Source organism: Oncorhynchus keta, chromosome 12 (assembly GCF_023373465.1).
Source record: "Oncorhynchus keta strain PuntledgeMale-10-30-2019 chromosome 12, Oket_V2, whole genome shotgun sequence".
NCBI classification, from domain to species: Eukaryota; Metazoa; Chordata; class Actinopteri; order Salmoniformes; family Salmonidae; genus Oncorhynchus; species Oncorhynchus keta.
The window spans coordinates 38647448-38663594 of NC_068432.1; the positions used below are offsets into that span (position 1 = coordinate 38647448).

The following is a 16147-nucleotide window of genomic DNA, read 5'->3' on the forward strand; positions in this document are numbered from 1 at the left end:
GTATGCTTGGGGTCATTGTCCATTTGGAAGACCCATTTTCGACCAAGCTTTAACTTCCTGACTGATAACTTGAGATGTTGCTTCAATATATCCACATAATTTTCCCTTCCTCATGTTGCCATCTATTTTGTGAAGTGCACCAGTCCCTCCTGCAGCAAAGCACCCCACAACATGATGCTGCCACCCCATGCCTCACGGTTGGGATGGTGTTCTTTGGCTTGCAAGCCTCCCCCTTTTTCCTCCAAACATAACGATGGTCATTAAGGCCAAACAGTTCTATTTTTGTTTCATCAAACCAGAGGACATTTCTCCAAAAAGTATGATATCTGTCACTATGTGCAGTTGCAAACCGTAGCCTGGATTTTTTATGGCGGTTTTGGAGCAGTCACTACTTCCTTGCTGAGCGGCCTTTCAGGTTATGTCGATATAGGACTCATTTTACTATGGATATAGATACTTCTGTACCTGTTTCCTCCGGCATCTTCACAAGGTCCTTTGCTATCTCTATGAGACAGAACGCATCTCCTTCCTGAGCGGTATGACAGCTGCGTGGTCCCATGGTGTTTATACTTGCGTACTATTGTTTGTACAGATGAACGTGGTACCTTCAGGCATTTGGAAATTGCTCCCAAGGATGAACCAGACTTGAAGATCTACACTATATTTTTCTGAGGTCTTGGCTGATTTCTTATGATTTTCCCATGATGTCAAGCAAAGAGGCACTGAGTTTGAAGGTAGGCCTTGAAATATATCCACAGGTAAACCTCCAATTAACTCAAATGATGTCAATTAGCCTATCAGAAGCTTCTAAAGCCATGAATTTTCCAAGCTGTTTAAAGGCACAATCAACTTAGTGTATGTAAACTTCTGACCCACTGGAATTGTGACAGTGAATAATAAGTTAAATAATCTGTCTGTAAACATTTGTTGGAAAAAATACTTGTGTCATGCAAAGTAGATGTCCTAACAGACTTGCCAAAAGTATAGTTTGTTAACAAGAAATTTGTGCAGTGTTTGAAAAACGAGTTAATGACTCCAACCTAAGTGTATGTAAACTTCCGACTACAACTGTATAATATATCATTCTAACCTCTGTACACTTATATATACAAATGTTTCTACCCAGAATTCTGGACCTTTATGGCACAGTAGTAAGACTAGTGCACTTGCCATGGTTGCAATAGCAAGGTAATTTAATAGGATCTCTATGGTTTTATCATACCATTCTGAATGTTCGTGTAAAACGGTGCAAACATACATGCATACACAGTAGCAGTCAAACGTTTGGACACACCTCATTCAAGAGTTTCTTTATTTGTACTATTTACTACATTGTAGAATAATAGTGAAGACATAAAAACTATGACAACACATATGGAATCATGTAGTAACCAAAAAAAGTGTTAAATCAAAATATATGTTATATGAGAGATTCATCAAAGTAGCCACACTTTTCCTTGATGACAGCTTTGCAGACTCTTGGCCTACTCTCAACCAGGTTCATGAGGTAGTCACCTGGAATGCATTGCAATTAACAGGTGTGCCTTCTTAAAAGTTCATTTCTGGAATATCTTATACCTTAATGTGTTTGAGCCAATCAGTTGTCTTGTGACAAGGTAGGGATGGTATGCAGAAGATAGCCTTATTTCGTAAAAGGCCAAGTCCATATCATGGCAAGAACAGCTCAAATAAGTAAAGAGAAACAACAGTCCATCTTTACTTTAAGACATGGTCAGTCAATCCTGAACATTTCAGGAAATTTGTTTCTTTAAGTGCAGTCGCAAAAACCACTAAGCGCTATGATTAAACTGGCTCTCATGAGGATCGCCACAGGAAAGGAAGACCCAGTTACCTCTGCTGCAGAGGATAAGTTCATTAGAGGTACCAGCCTCAGAAATTGCAGCCCAAATAAATCCTTCAGAGTTCAAGTAACAGACTCATCTCAACATCAAATGTTCAGAGGAGACTGGGTGAATCTGGCCTTCATTTTTATTTATTTAAACTAGGCAAGTCAGTTAAGAACAAATTCTTATTTTCAATGACGGCCTAGGAACAGTGGGTTAACTGCCTGTTCAGGGGCAGAACGACAGATTTGTACCTTGTCAGCTCGGGGGTCCAACGCTCTAACCACTAGGCTACCCTGCCGCTCATGGTCGAAATGCTGCAAAGAAACCACTACTAAAAAGACACCAATAAGAATAAGAGACTTGCTTGGGCCAAGAAACATGAGCAATGGGCATTAGACCGGTGGAAATATGTCCTTTGGTCTGATGAGTCCAAATTTGACATTTTCAGCTCTTTGTGAGACGGCTGATCTCCACTTCTGGTTCCCACCTTGAAGCATGGAGGAGGAGGTGTGATGGGGACACTGTCAGTCATTTATTTAGATTTCAAGGCACACAACCAGCATGGCTACCACAACATTCTGCAGCAATGCGCCATCCCATCTAGGGCTGGGAAGTATACTGCTTTATTGCAATATACCAGTATTGATGTATGGACCACAAGTTTTTACTTTACCTTCTATGCCAGTATTTGAATGTTTGGTTTGTTAAATGTGATACGCAGTGTATAACGCCCATTTGTATAGTTTACTTCACAACTTGAGTTATATCTCTCCACTTTCTCTATGCTGCTTCCCAAACAGACATAGCCACGCACCCTGTCACTCAAGGATCGCATTTGGTGTTCCTCATCTACCCGACACTTGTGTTCAGTCTGTATGGTCAATGCAGCATATGCAACACTGTTGATGACAACAATGCAGTTGTCACTTGCTTCTTAATATAAATCTACTAGGATTCTATAATTACACTATTAGCTTTTGTTTCTTACATCTGCAAACAGCTAGTTTGTCTTTTCTTAGCAAGTTGTTCCTAAATCGTGTTAGCCGCTGATGCTAATCTAGCTAGCTAATAAAATGTACTAAGAGCATGCATAATTATCCATACAGCCTGAAAATACCAGTGATTGTGTAGACCTAAATCAGTATGTTTGTGCAACAGTGTCTTCTAAATTAAAGAGGTAAACGCAAAACAAGAATATGTTAGCTACATGAAGTAGCTTAGAGAAAACATTCAATGTAGCCAAAGATTATAGGGTCCTTTAGGAAACAACTATCAACACAATAACAACAATTCCTCCCTGGCATTTTCATTCGTTGTCATGTCAAACACTGTATTAAAAGTGCCCACTATTATATTCCAACTATATAATTAGAATAGACATTCTTCCCATGATTCCAACAGTTAACCCAAGTGTTTTTCTCTAAATCACAAGTCAAATTGCAACATTAGGTTAAAAATAAGGCCCAGATTACTTGCCCATATTGTGCATCCCTATGTGGCAGTGTGGAAATGACCTCAATAAATTGATGACAATTATGACTTTTTGGCGCTGAAGCAATAGGAATGGAGAAAGATCCATTGAAATCACTTAGAATAATGTGTTGCCACCCTAGGGTCATGCACTACTCAAAGAAAATGTAGAACTTCTATTATTAAAAAACATAAAATACCATCATATTTTATCACCCAGCCCTAATCCCATCTGGTTTGCGCTTAGTGGGACTATGATTTTTTTCTTTCTACAGGACAATGACGCAAAACACCTCCAGGCAGTGTAAGGGCTATTTGACCAAGAAGCAGAGTTATGGAATGGTGCATCAGATTACCTGGCCTCCACAACCACCCGACCTCAACACAATTGAGATGGTTTGGACCGCAGAGTGAAGGAAAAGCAGCCAACAAGTGCTCAGCATATGTGGGCACTCCTTCAAGACTGTTGGAAAAGCATTCCATGTGAAGCTGGTTGAGAGAATGCCAAGAAGGTGCCAAGCTGTCATCAAGGCAAAGGGTGGCGACTTTGAAGAATATCAAATTTATTTTGATTTGTTGAATAAATTGGTTACTACATGATTCCATTTGTTATTTAATAGTTCTGATGTATTCACTGTTGTTCTACAATGTAGAAAATAGTAAAAATAAAGAAAAACCCTTGAGTAGGTGTCCAAACTCTTGACTGGTACTGTATATACAGTATATGCGTTTGTACACAATTTAAAAACAGAGAGACCATTCAGAGCAACATCATTGATGACTTCCAGTTTTTGCCTAAAGTTTGGTCTGAAAGTTCCTCCCATACAGCTTTCCTACCAACACCTGAATCAACATGATGTAATGTGATATAAGGCAAATGAGCAAACTGTCTGTTGAAATCATATAGACCTTATGGTTGAAATAAAGAATACAAAACATTCAAGTAAATAGTGACCAATCAATGACCAGAAATAAACGGGGCGTTACCTTGGTTGAGGTTTGAGAGCTGGCTAACTAATGGGTATGCCAACTTCCTCATTCTGATGGAATGACAATCCACCATATATCATAATCGACAGGACAGATAGCTAAACGCGTAGTTAGCAAGTGATTTGTTAGTTATTAAACTAGGTTGTCAGTGTGTAAAACTGCCTAGTTTTTGTGTCGTGTTCCGGTGTGAAATTTACAAGCCAATTAACTAAGGGCCTCTACTTGTGAATGAATGTCTGCAGTGGCTAGCATTGCTGTCCAACAGCCGTGTGCAGCTCTTGGAAAACGAATAATTAGCTAATAGCTCATTTCGATAGCATCGCATATCACTGCCATATAACGTTAGCCATAGCGAAAGTTTTTTGTAAATAATGTATATTCTGTGGCGATACTGTAAAAGTCTACACAGTTACGGAACTGTATAGACAACTTAGCTAGCTAGCATACGCTCACTTTACGTGAGCATACGCTCACTAATAACATCACTCACCTTATCTATCGGTGCTGGGCGGTGTGCGGCCAAAGAGCGCGCCAGGGACAATACAGTGTTGAAATAAAAACCCCTCGTTCCTACTCCTTTTGCAGCCATGTTTACGAATCAAGACAAACGGGTAGTAAGAACATTATACAGCTTTTACCGCTGCGAAGAGGACAAGCTAGCACCCAACGTTAGTGCCTAGTAGACGGCCGTCACTAGTTACCACAGCCACAAGGTCTTAATTATGGCTAAGCCACGCCTATTTCCAATAGGGTCCCGGAGGGTCTCTATGCTGCCACCTACTGATATGTACATCTCTCAGTGCACAGCATCTCTTAGGAAAAGTGGGGGCTTTCGAAACTAACCACATAAGAGGTGGGGGTTTCGAAACTAACCACATAAGAGGTGGGGGTTTCGAAAGGAGTATTTTAACACTAGAAGCGCTGGAATTCCATAACTACTAGAACCGCAATGACTTGATATTTCAATGATATATTATTTCAAATATTTAAGTGATAATGTCCGAGAAGCCGGTGTTTGGAGGATATATTGTCACGGGTGTTGTTATGGGCCAACACCGGATTCTCGAGCATAATCACATTCATACAACGGGTTACCAACATATTCAAACAATGATTTACATATTTTCATTAAAAACGTAATTTTTATGAATTTATTCATACTATATCTTCCTTCCACAATATATAGTCCTGACACAAATCTAGGGTTGCTAACCTAGCCGGCTGGTCCTTCGTTCTATAGGTCCCAGTTACCAGAGTTGCGACCCAGTCGTTGTCTTTTTGTTCTGTATGGACGCGACCCAGTCGTTCATTCCGTACTGGCTGGCAACGTTCTTAATATCCCTTACTAGCTAGCCAACTACAACTAACTTACATTCACGTCAAACAGTGCAGCTAGAATAACAACATAACTGCATTTGCATTTACTCAAGCTGTTTTCGTGACATTTATTTGAATACATCCATAACAATGAGTTAATGGTGTGCGATTTCACCTGGCATAGAAAATGTGCTCTCTCTTCAGGACACTTGTTCAGAGGAAAGAGCCAAACAACACAGCAAACACCATCACTTGAAACGGAAGCTGGAAAGACTGCAAACTATCTGCACTTCGTTTTGTTTTACCTGTTTTCTATTGATATTTCTTCATATCGAAATACAAATTATGCTGATTCATGATTTTGACTGGCTGAAAAAAGCTGCCTGCCTGTCTGTCTCATCCCAACTCCCGGCGTGTTCGTTGCTAGGTGACATCTGGAGATCGAATTTGAATATTGAAACAATGTTGGAGAGACAGACAGCCAGGTTTGTACAAATCTCCGCTTAAAAACTAAATGTTAGTCTAAAATAAATGTGAGATCATGTCTAAATGCTTTTTATAGTGGAGATCAAGTTTATAAATTACATTACATTTACATTTAAGTCATTTAGCAGACGCTCTTATCCAGAGCGACTTACAAATTGGTGCATTCACCTTATGACATCCAGTGGAACAGCCACTTTACAATAGTGCATCTACATCTTTTAAGGGGGGTGAGAAGGATTACTTTATCCTATCCTAGGTATTCCTTAAAGAGGTGGGGTTTCAGGTGTCTCCGGAAGGTGGTGATTGACTCCGCTGTCCTGGCGTCGTGAGGGAGTTTGTTCCACCATTGGGGGCCAGAGCAGCGAACAGTTTTGACTGGGCTGAGCGGGAACTGTACTTCCTCAGTGGTAGGGAGGCGAGCAGGCCAGAGGTGGATGAACGCAGTGCCCTTGTTTGGGTGTAGGGCCTGATCAGAGCCTGGAGGTACTGAGGTGCCGTTCCCCTCACAGCTCCGTAGGCAAGCACCATGGTCTTGTAGCGGATGCGAGCTTCAACTGGAAGCCAGTGGAGAGAGCGGAGGAGCGGGGTGACGTGAGAGAACTTGGGAAGGTTGAACACCAGACGGGCTGCGGCGTTCTGGATGAGTTGTAGGGGTTTAATGGCACAGGCAGGGAGCCCAGCCAACAGCGAGTTGCAGTAATCCAGACGGGAGATGACAAGTGCCTGGATTAGGACCTGCGCCGCTTCCTGTGTGAGGCAGGGTCGTACTCTGCGGATGTTGTAGAGCATGAACCTACAGGAACGGGCCACCGCCTTGATGTTAGTTGAGAACGACAGGGTGTTGTCCAGGATCACGCCAAGGTTCTTAGCGCTCTGGGAGGAGGACACAATGGAGTTGTCAACCGTGATGGCGAGATCATGGAACGGGCAGTCCTTCCCCGGGAGGAAGAGCAGCTCCGTCTTGCCGAGGTTCAGCTTGAGGTGGTGATCCGTCATCCACACTGATATGTCTGCCAGACATGCAGAGATGCGATTCGCCACCTGGTCATCAGAAGGGGGAAAGGAGAAGATTAATTGTGTGTCGTCTGCATAGCAATGATAGGAGAGACCATGTGAGGTTATGACAGAGCCAAGTGACTTGGTGTATAGCGAGAATAGGAGAGGGCCTAGAACAGAGCCCTGGGGGACACCAGTGGTGAGAGCGCGTGGTGAGGAGACAGATTCTCGCCACACCACCTGGTAGGAGCGACCTGTCAACCTGACCTGTAAATTGCCTGGCTGGGCTGATGAGACAGGGGATTGGGGTGGTAATTTGTGGAATAGACATCGGCTGGAAGGCGGTTTTAACCCATCAGCATCCATGATTAGACCCACCTGTTGTATAATCAATAATAAATAATACATTCTAAAATGAATGCATTTTTATGTTAAAATAAATTACAACAACATAGCAAGGCAGCAACACATGACAACACAGCATGGTAGCAACACAACATGACAATAACATGGTAGCAACACAACATGGTAGCAGCACAAAACACGGTACAAACATTATTGGGCACAGACAACAGCACAAAGGGCAAGAAGGTAGAGACAACAATACATTACGCAAATCAGCCACAGCTGTCAGTAAGAGTGTCCATGACTGAGTCTTTGAATTAAGAGATTGAGATAAAACTGTCCAGTTTAAGTGTTTATTGCAGCTCGTTCCAGTCGTTAGCGGCAGCGAACTGAAAAGACGAGCGACCCAGGAATGTGTGTGCTTTTGGGACATTTAACAGAATGTGGCTGGCAGAACGGGTGTTGTATGTGGAAGATGAGGGCTGCAATAGATATCTCAGATTAGGGGGGAGTGAGGCCTAAGAGGGTTTTATAAATAAGCATCAACCAGTGGGTCTTGCGACGGGTATACAGGTATAGAGTGCAGTGATGTGTCCTATACGGAGCATTGGTGGCAAATCTGATGGCCGAGTGGTAAAGCTCGAGAGCACCCTTACCTGCCGATCTATAAATTATGTTTCCTTAATCTAGCATGGGTAGGATGGTCATCTGAATCAGGGTTAGTTTGGCAGCTGGGGCGAAAGAGGAGCGATTACGATAGAGGCAACCATGTCTAGATTTAACTTTAGCCTGCAGCTTTGATATTTTTATTTATTTAACCAGGCCAGTTGAGAACAAATTCTCATTTACAACTGTGACTTGGCCAAGATAGAGTAAAGCAGTGCGACACAAACAGAGTTACAGAAGGGATAAAAAAACATGCAGTCAAAGACACAATAGAAAAGTCTATATACAGTGTGTGCAAATATAGTAAGATTAGGGAGATACGGCAAAAAATAGGCCATAGTGGCAAAATAATTACAATTTAGCAATTAAACACTGGAGTGATAGATGTGCAAGTAGAGGTACTGGGGTGCAAAGGAGTAAAAAAATAAATAACAATATGGGGATGAGGTAGTTGGGTGGACTATTTACAGATGTGCTATGTTCAGGTGCAATGATTGGTGAGCTGCTCTGACAGCTGATGCTTAAAGTTAGTGAGGGAGATATAAGTCTCCAGCTTCAGTGATTTGTGCAATTCGTTCCAGTCATTGGCAGCAGAGAACTGGAAGGAAAAGTGGACAAAGGAGGAGTTGGCTTTAGGGGTGACCAGTGAAATATACCTGCTGGAGAGCGTGCTACGGGTGGGTGTTGCTATGGTGACCAGCTCACTAGCTGAGATAATGCAGGGCTTTACCTAGCAAAGACTTATAGATGACCTGTAGCCAGTGGGTTTGGCGACGAATATGAAGCGAGGGCCAGCTGTCACGGTTGTCGTAAGAACGGGACCAAGGCGCAGCGTAGGTTGAGTTCCACATATTTATTTCAAAAGTGAAACGTAAAGCAAAAACAATAAATCAATAAACGAACAACGAAACGTGACTACGTGGTGCACAAACACAAAATAATATCCCACAAACAGGTGGGAGAAATATCTACTTAAATATGATCCCCAATTAGAGACTATGATTACCAGCTGCCTCTAATTGTGAATCATACCAAACACCAACATAGAAAATAATATACTAGAATACCCCTAGTCACGCCCTGACCTACTACACCATAGAGAAACAAGGGCTCTCTATTGTCAAGGGCGTGACAGTACGCCCCTGTTGAAGGATTTTTATCAATAATGACTAAATTATGTATACATTTAACGTAGAATTATAACTAATAGAATTCTATCCTGTCTGATGAAGAATATTTGTACATAGGCCAAGAGGAAGGGTTAACAGACAACTTGTGATCACAGTGAAACTAACAACAGGAAGGATGTCTGGTCCCCAACCAGGGATGGGAGAAACCGTTGGGCTTGCAGTAGATTGTGTAACATGTGGTAGCATATGATAAGCAATATGTATGTGTTGGAATGGAATTGAAAAGCAGCTTTGTCATTGTCTTAGAGGAGGAGGGACATTTATGACGAAATGCGAGGTATATAAACCAATGTACATGAAATGATGGGTAGAGCTCTCGAGAATAAACGCTATTGGCTAATTTTGGTGGCTGGTCTCTGTCCATTTTATGCAAATATGAACCTTACAAATTCTTAGAAATGGACAGTGTTTTAATCAAATTAGTTAATGAACACATAAGAACTAAATTCATCTAACACCCCCCCAAAGGTGCAGACTCCGGCCGCAAAACCTGAAATCAAATGGGGGGGTTAGGGGGGGTGACTAGTGTCGGTGGTGACTGGGCACCGGTGCAGAGGAAGGCTCCTGCCCTGGAACGGGACTGGACACTGTGCCTGGACTGGGAACCGGCGCAGAGGGAGACTCCGGGCTTGGAGCGGGACTGGACACCTTGCCTGGGCACCGGCGCAGAGGAAGGCTCCGGCCTTGGAGCAGGACTGGGCGCCGTGCCTGGACTGGGCACCGGCGCAGAGGAAGGCTCCTGCCATGGAGCGGGACTGGGCGCCGTGCCTGAACTGGGCACCGGCGCAGAGGAAGGCTCCGGCCTTGGAGCGGGACTGGACACCTTGCCTGGGCACCGGCGCAGAGGAAGGCTCCGGCCTTGGAGCGGGACTGGACACCGTTGTTGGACTCTCTGGACCGTTGACCCTCGCTGGAGTTTCCGAACCGTGGAGCGTCGCAGGAGGTTCCGGACTGTGGACCGTCGCAGGAGGTTCCGGACTGTGGACCGTCGCAGGAGGTTCCGGACTGTGGACCGTTGCAGGAGGTTCCGGACTGTGAAACGTCACTGGAAGCTCTGGACTGTGAACCGTCGCCGGAAGCTCTGGACTGTGAACTGTCGGCGGAAGCTCTGGACTGTGAATGCGCACTGGAGGCCTACTGCGTGGAGACGGTACAGGTGGCACCGGACTGGTGACATGCACATCAGGGCGGTTGCGAGGAGGAGGCAAAGGACGTACCGGACTGGGGAGGCGCACTGGAGGCCTGATGCGTGGAGCCGGCACAGTTGGCACCGGACACCATAGAGAAACAAGGACTCTCTATGGTCAGGGCGTGACACCAGCCAATGAGAGCATACAGCTCGCAGTGGTGGGTAGTATATGGGGCTTTGATGACAAAACGGATGGCATTGTGATAGACTACATCCAATTAGCTGAGTAGAGTGTTGGAGGCTATTTTGTAAATTACATCGCCGAAGTCAAGGATCGGTAGGATAGTCAGTTTTACGAGGGTATGTTTGGCAGCATGAGTGAAGGAGGCTTTGTTGCGAAATAGGAAGCCGATTCTAGATTTAATTTTGGATTGGAGATGCTGAATGTGAGTCTGGAAGAAGAGTTTACAGTTGAACCAGACACCTAGGTATTTGTAGTTGTCCACATATTCTAAGTCAGAACTGTCCAGAGTAGTGATGCTAGATGGGGGGTGGGTGGTGCAGGCAGCGATGGGTTGAAGAGCATGCATTTAGTTTTGCTTGCATTTAAGAGCAGTTGGAGGCCATGGAAGGAGAGTTATGGCATTTAAGCTTGTCTGGACTCTTGTTAACACAGTGTCCAAAGAAGGGTCAGAAGTATACAGAATGGTGTCATCTGGGTAGAGGTGGATCAGAGAATCACCAGCAGCAAGAGCAACATCATTGATGTATACAGAGAAAAGAATCGGCCCGTGAATTGAACCCTGTGGTACCCCAATAGAGACTGCCAGAGGTCCGGACAACAGGCCTTCCGATTTGACACACTAAACTCTATCTGAGAAGTAGTTGATGAACCAGGCGAGGCAGTCATTTAAGAAACCAAGGCTGTTGAGTCTGCTGACAAGAATGCAGTGATTGACCTAGTTGAAAGCCTTGGACAGGTCGATGAAGACGACTGCACAGTATTGTCTTTTATCGGTAGCGGCTATGATATAATTTAGGACCTTGAGCTGAGGTGCACTCATGACCAGCTCGGAAACCAGATTGCATAGCGGAGAAGGTACGGTGGGATTCGAAATGGCCAGTGATCTGTTTGTTAACTTGGCTTTCAAAGACTTTAGAAAGGCAGGGTAGAATAGATATAGGTCTGTAACAGTTTTAGTCTAGATATTTAAAAAAAAATTATGACCCTCCTAAACAAAATAATAATGGATTTATTTGGAATTGTGTACTGTATATTAAGCTACATGGCTTTACAGACAGACGGCTGCAGCAAATCAATATAGTCTATTCCACTGTTAAATATGCATACGGTTACCGTCATGACGGTCAAAGTAGTGCTAGACTGTAAAATACATTTATGTAGCAAAAGTCAAGGACAGGTGGGTTCAAGGCAATATGATGAAACTTCCACTTAGCGATCAAAGCTTAGTTCAAAACTGAGCTATAAAGTGTGTTGAGTCACTAGGGGCAGGGAGGTGACATCCACCCTAGAGAGCCTGTTATGCTGCATGCAAGTAAAGTGAGCTCTGAAATAATGAGTGTAATACTATCAGATAGGCCTATGTGGAGGCTGTGCTATTGCTGTGTTAATTCATATGGTTATGTTGTTACTTGTGTTTGTTTTCTGTTATTGTTACGTTCCTCTAAAACTGCTAGTGAAATTATTACATATAAATGCAAGTTGAAATGTACATTGGTCTGTTTAATATATTTTTCTTCCTCCCACAAAGAAACACTTTATTGACAATACATTCTTAGATTAAAAAAAATATTTAGCTAACGTTAGCTAGCATTTACATTTGCGAAAAACGTAAAGTTACTACCAACGCTACCTGTTGGTAGACTTTTTTTTTGCATAACTGAAATTCCTTTCTGTCATCTCTGCAGACCATGACTAACGTCGGATAATTCAAACGACGTCTTGAGTGGCACCTTTCGAAACCCCCACTTCTCCTTATATGGTTCCTTTCGAAACCCCTACTTTTCCTGAGAGATGTCATTTGTGCAACCCATATGTGTCAGCATAGAAAACCTGAGGGATGCCTGCTCTGAAAGATGATGTCGCAGCTGGACCCCTCTCCCCATTTCTACAGTTTCTCTACTTAAAATCTGATTTTAAATATTACCCTAATCTTAACTCTGCTAACCTTAAATTAAGATTGAATAATTGTTTGTCTTTGTGGCTGTGGTAGTTAGTGACGACCCTAGCAGACACCAATATCTACAGCGAGCACGTGAGTTCAAGGTCAACAGAAAAATGTGTTGTTAATTGTATGTCAACATTGTAGAGGTTTTTGACTTCAAACAATTTGAGAACTCAACTGAATGGCAAATCATGTCTGTTCAGAACCAGAAATGTAAAAATGTAGGAATCACTTAAAAAAAAGATTGTTTGTTGACCATGAATATTTTTGTTGTTGACGATGAGGGATTATTAGAAGCTTTTAGCAAAGCTAGTATTTACACACTAGCATTGCTTTGAATTAGCTGGCAAAAAAACGCAGAATAGTTTGCTGAAGCTAGATCCTTGTGCAGCGGAGAATGAGAAAACATCTAATGGCATGTATAATTAAACAGAATTTCCAAACGTGGGTCTGTTGTAGACCCATGCTATCAGAACTCAGGATAAGACCCAGATGCAGACAGCTAGAGTCACAGATGTTTATTGACCGAAACAGGGGGCAGGCGAAAGACAGGTCAAAGGCAGGCTGAGGTCTGTAATCCATGGCAGAGTCAATAAGGTACAGAACGGCAGGCAGGCTCAGGGCAGTCAGAATGATCAGAACCAGGGAAACAGAACTTGAGACAGCAGGGCGCCGGGAAACTACACTGGTAAGACCTGACAAGACAAACTGGCAACAGAGAACACAGGTATAAATACACTGGGGATAATGGGGAAGATAGGCAGCAGCAGGATGGGGGTGGAGACAAGCACAAAGACAGGTGAAATAGATCAGGGTGTGACACATGCAGTTTCTCAGTGAGGTCAGTTCCTCTTTGCTTACCTTATGTGAAAATAAAAGCCACCCACAAGTTCTTGCCTTTTTTTGTTCAGATATGGCGCAAGTAGATCTGAAGCAAGGCATATGTGTCACACACAAACATCTTCATAATGTAAGACATTAATGGGGGTACTGGTGAGGTAGAAGGATTCCGCTGGTAGGATCTAGAGGATAACTGCTGCTTCAGTTTTTATTTATTTAACCTTCATTTAATAACTAGGCAAGTCAGTTAAGAACAAATTGTTATTTACAATGACTGCCTACACCAGCCAAACCCGGACGATGCTGTGCCAATTGTGCGCCTCCCTATGAGATTCCCAATCACAGCCGGTTGTGATACAGCCTGGGTTCAAACCAGGCTAAACAGACTCATCTTGTACACAATCGTTTATACTCTTTAATGCACACATGGCATATTAACAATCCCAAAGGCAAATGTTCCAAATGTCTCTCTTCAGGCAAATACAATCTGCAATGACTGTGTACGTGATCTTTCAATAAAACATGCTTACTCAAGATCTTGTTTAAGAGCATCAAAAATGGATGTATTTTACATTGGGTAGACATAACAGTGGTAAATGATTCATGTAAAACATCTATTAGGTTTTGCTAAATATAAACAGGGTCGGTTCTTGCCTTTTGGGGGCTAATTGCTAACAGTGGAGCTTGGCATCCACATCACCAAAACTAACATGATCCAAACACACCAAGATTGTCATGAAGAGGGCACGACAAAACCTATCCCCCTCAGGAGACTGAAAAGATTTGGCATGGGTCATCAGATCCTAAAATGCTTTTACAGCTGCACCATCGAGAGCATCATGACGGGTTGCATCACAGCCTTGTATGGCAATTGCTTGGCCTCCAACCGCAAGGCACGACAGAGGGTAGCGCGTATGGCCAAGAACATCACGGGGTCAAGCTTCCCGCCATCCAGGACCTCTATACCAGGCGGTATCAGAGGAAGGCCCTACAAATTGTCAACGACTTCAGCCACCCTAGTCATAGATTGTTCTCTTTGCTACCGCATGGCAAGCGGTACCAGAGTGCCAAGTCTAGGCCCCCCCTATACTTTTTTGTTGGTATTTTCTTAAAACTGCATTGCTGGTTAAGGGCTTATAAGTAAGCATTTTACCTGTTGTATTCGGCACAAAATGTGATTTGAGTTGAGTGACTGTCAGTGACTGACATAAGAGATAAATTGCTGATGCACAACCAAACTTCGACTTATACCTACTGTATTCTACTATTCTAACTCAACAGTAAATTGAGACCTCGACTGAGTAAAAAAAACGTTTAAAAAAACATGGTGCCGTTTTAAAGTTTTCTTCAGTTCTACATATTTTGCCATAGAGCAGAGAGAAAATGTTACAATTTTATAAAACATTTCATGCAATTCTACTCATTTTGCAATGGGACGGAGTGAAATAAATTGCAATTTCACAGCAAATTTCCAATAATTCTACCAATTTTGCCATGGGGTGGAGATATTTGTTTTGACAGTTTAAAGCAAATTTCCTGTAATTCTACAGGGGGGTGGCCTGGAGGTCAAGGACCCTGGGTAGGGTCGGTATTCGGACATGATTATTAAAAGTTCAGATAGCTGGTTAGACTAATTTACCAACCTGACAATTGTTATCTGACATGGCTAATTGAGTGATTGTCATTAACCATGTTTCAATCCACAGTTTAAGCGAGTAAAGTCTTATCATATAAAAAATGTACACGACAGTTGGAAACGGGAAGTGTCGGTGTAATTTTATAAACGCCGACACATCATTTGTTTGTTCGACATAGTGGGATCTTTTTGTGTCTGTAAAATGTATTCTACCCGAAATGTCAATGGAACGCCTTCATGCCCAAATATTGATATAATAACCATCATATCGAAGTAAATTTAGAGTCACGCTCCCACTACGACTCGGGAAACTATGCAGTTTATTAGGCTACAGATTATATTAGTTAAGATGAACTTCACAGGGTGGTGAAAGTGCAAGGTGATGAGCTTGATGCTCCTTTCCATTAAATATCGAGGGTCTAATTCTGGTGATACGATGATCGATGCTTGACTGCCGTTTGACAAATAAAAATATTCTCGCTCTTATCCATAATAATCTCATCATGTAGACTATACTAGATATATACACTGCTCAAAAAAATAAAGGGAACACTTAAACAACACAATGTAACTCCACGTCAATCACACTTCTGTGAAATCAAACTGTCCACTTAGGAAGCAACACTGATTGACAATAAATTTCACATGCTGTTGTGCAAATGGAATAGACAACAGGTGGAAATTATAGGAAATTAGCAAGACAACCCCAATAAAGGAGTGGTTCTGCAGGTGGTGACCACAGACCACTTCTCAGTTCCTATGCTTCCTGGCTGATGTTTTGGTCACTTTTGAATGCTGGCGGTGCTTTCACTCTAGTGGTAGCATGAGATGGAGTCTACATTTACATTTACATTTAAGTCATTTAGCAGACGCTCTTATCCAGAGCGACTTACAAATTGGTGCATTCACCTTATGACATCCAGTAGAACAGACACTTTACAATAGTGCATCTAAATCTTAAAGGGGGGGGTGGGTCTACAACCCACACAAGTGGCTCAGGTAGTGCAGCTCATCCAGGATGGGACATCAATGCGAGCTGTGGCAAGAAG

At 42.8% G+C, this 16147-nt stretch overlaps 1 protein-coding gene across 2 annotated transcripts in view; it reads right to left on the minus strand.

The window, feature by feature from the left end:
* LOC118391602 (phosphatidylinositol 4-kinase alpha-like) overlaps positions 1–5011 on the minus strand; it is a 59445-nt gene extending 54434 nt beyond the window's left edge. For both annotated transcript variants that reach the window (XM_052458205.1, XM_052458206.1), the window contains exon 1: positions 4798–5011. In XM_052458205.1, coding sequence (XP_052314165.1) covers positions 4798–4896 — 99 coding nt within the window. In that variant the 5' untranslated portion in view covers positions 4897–5011. The remainder of the gene's footprint in view (positions 1–4797) is intronic.
* Positions 5012–16147: the final 11136 nt, after the last annotated feature.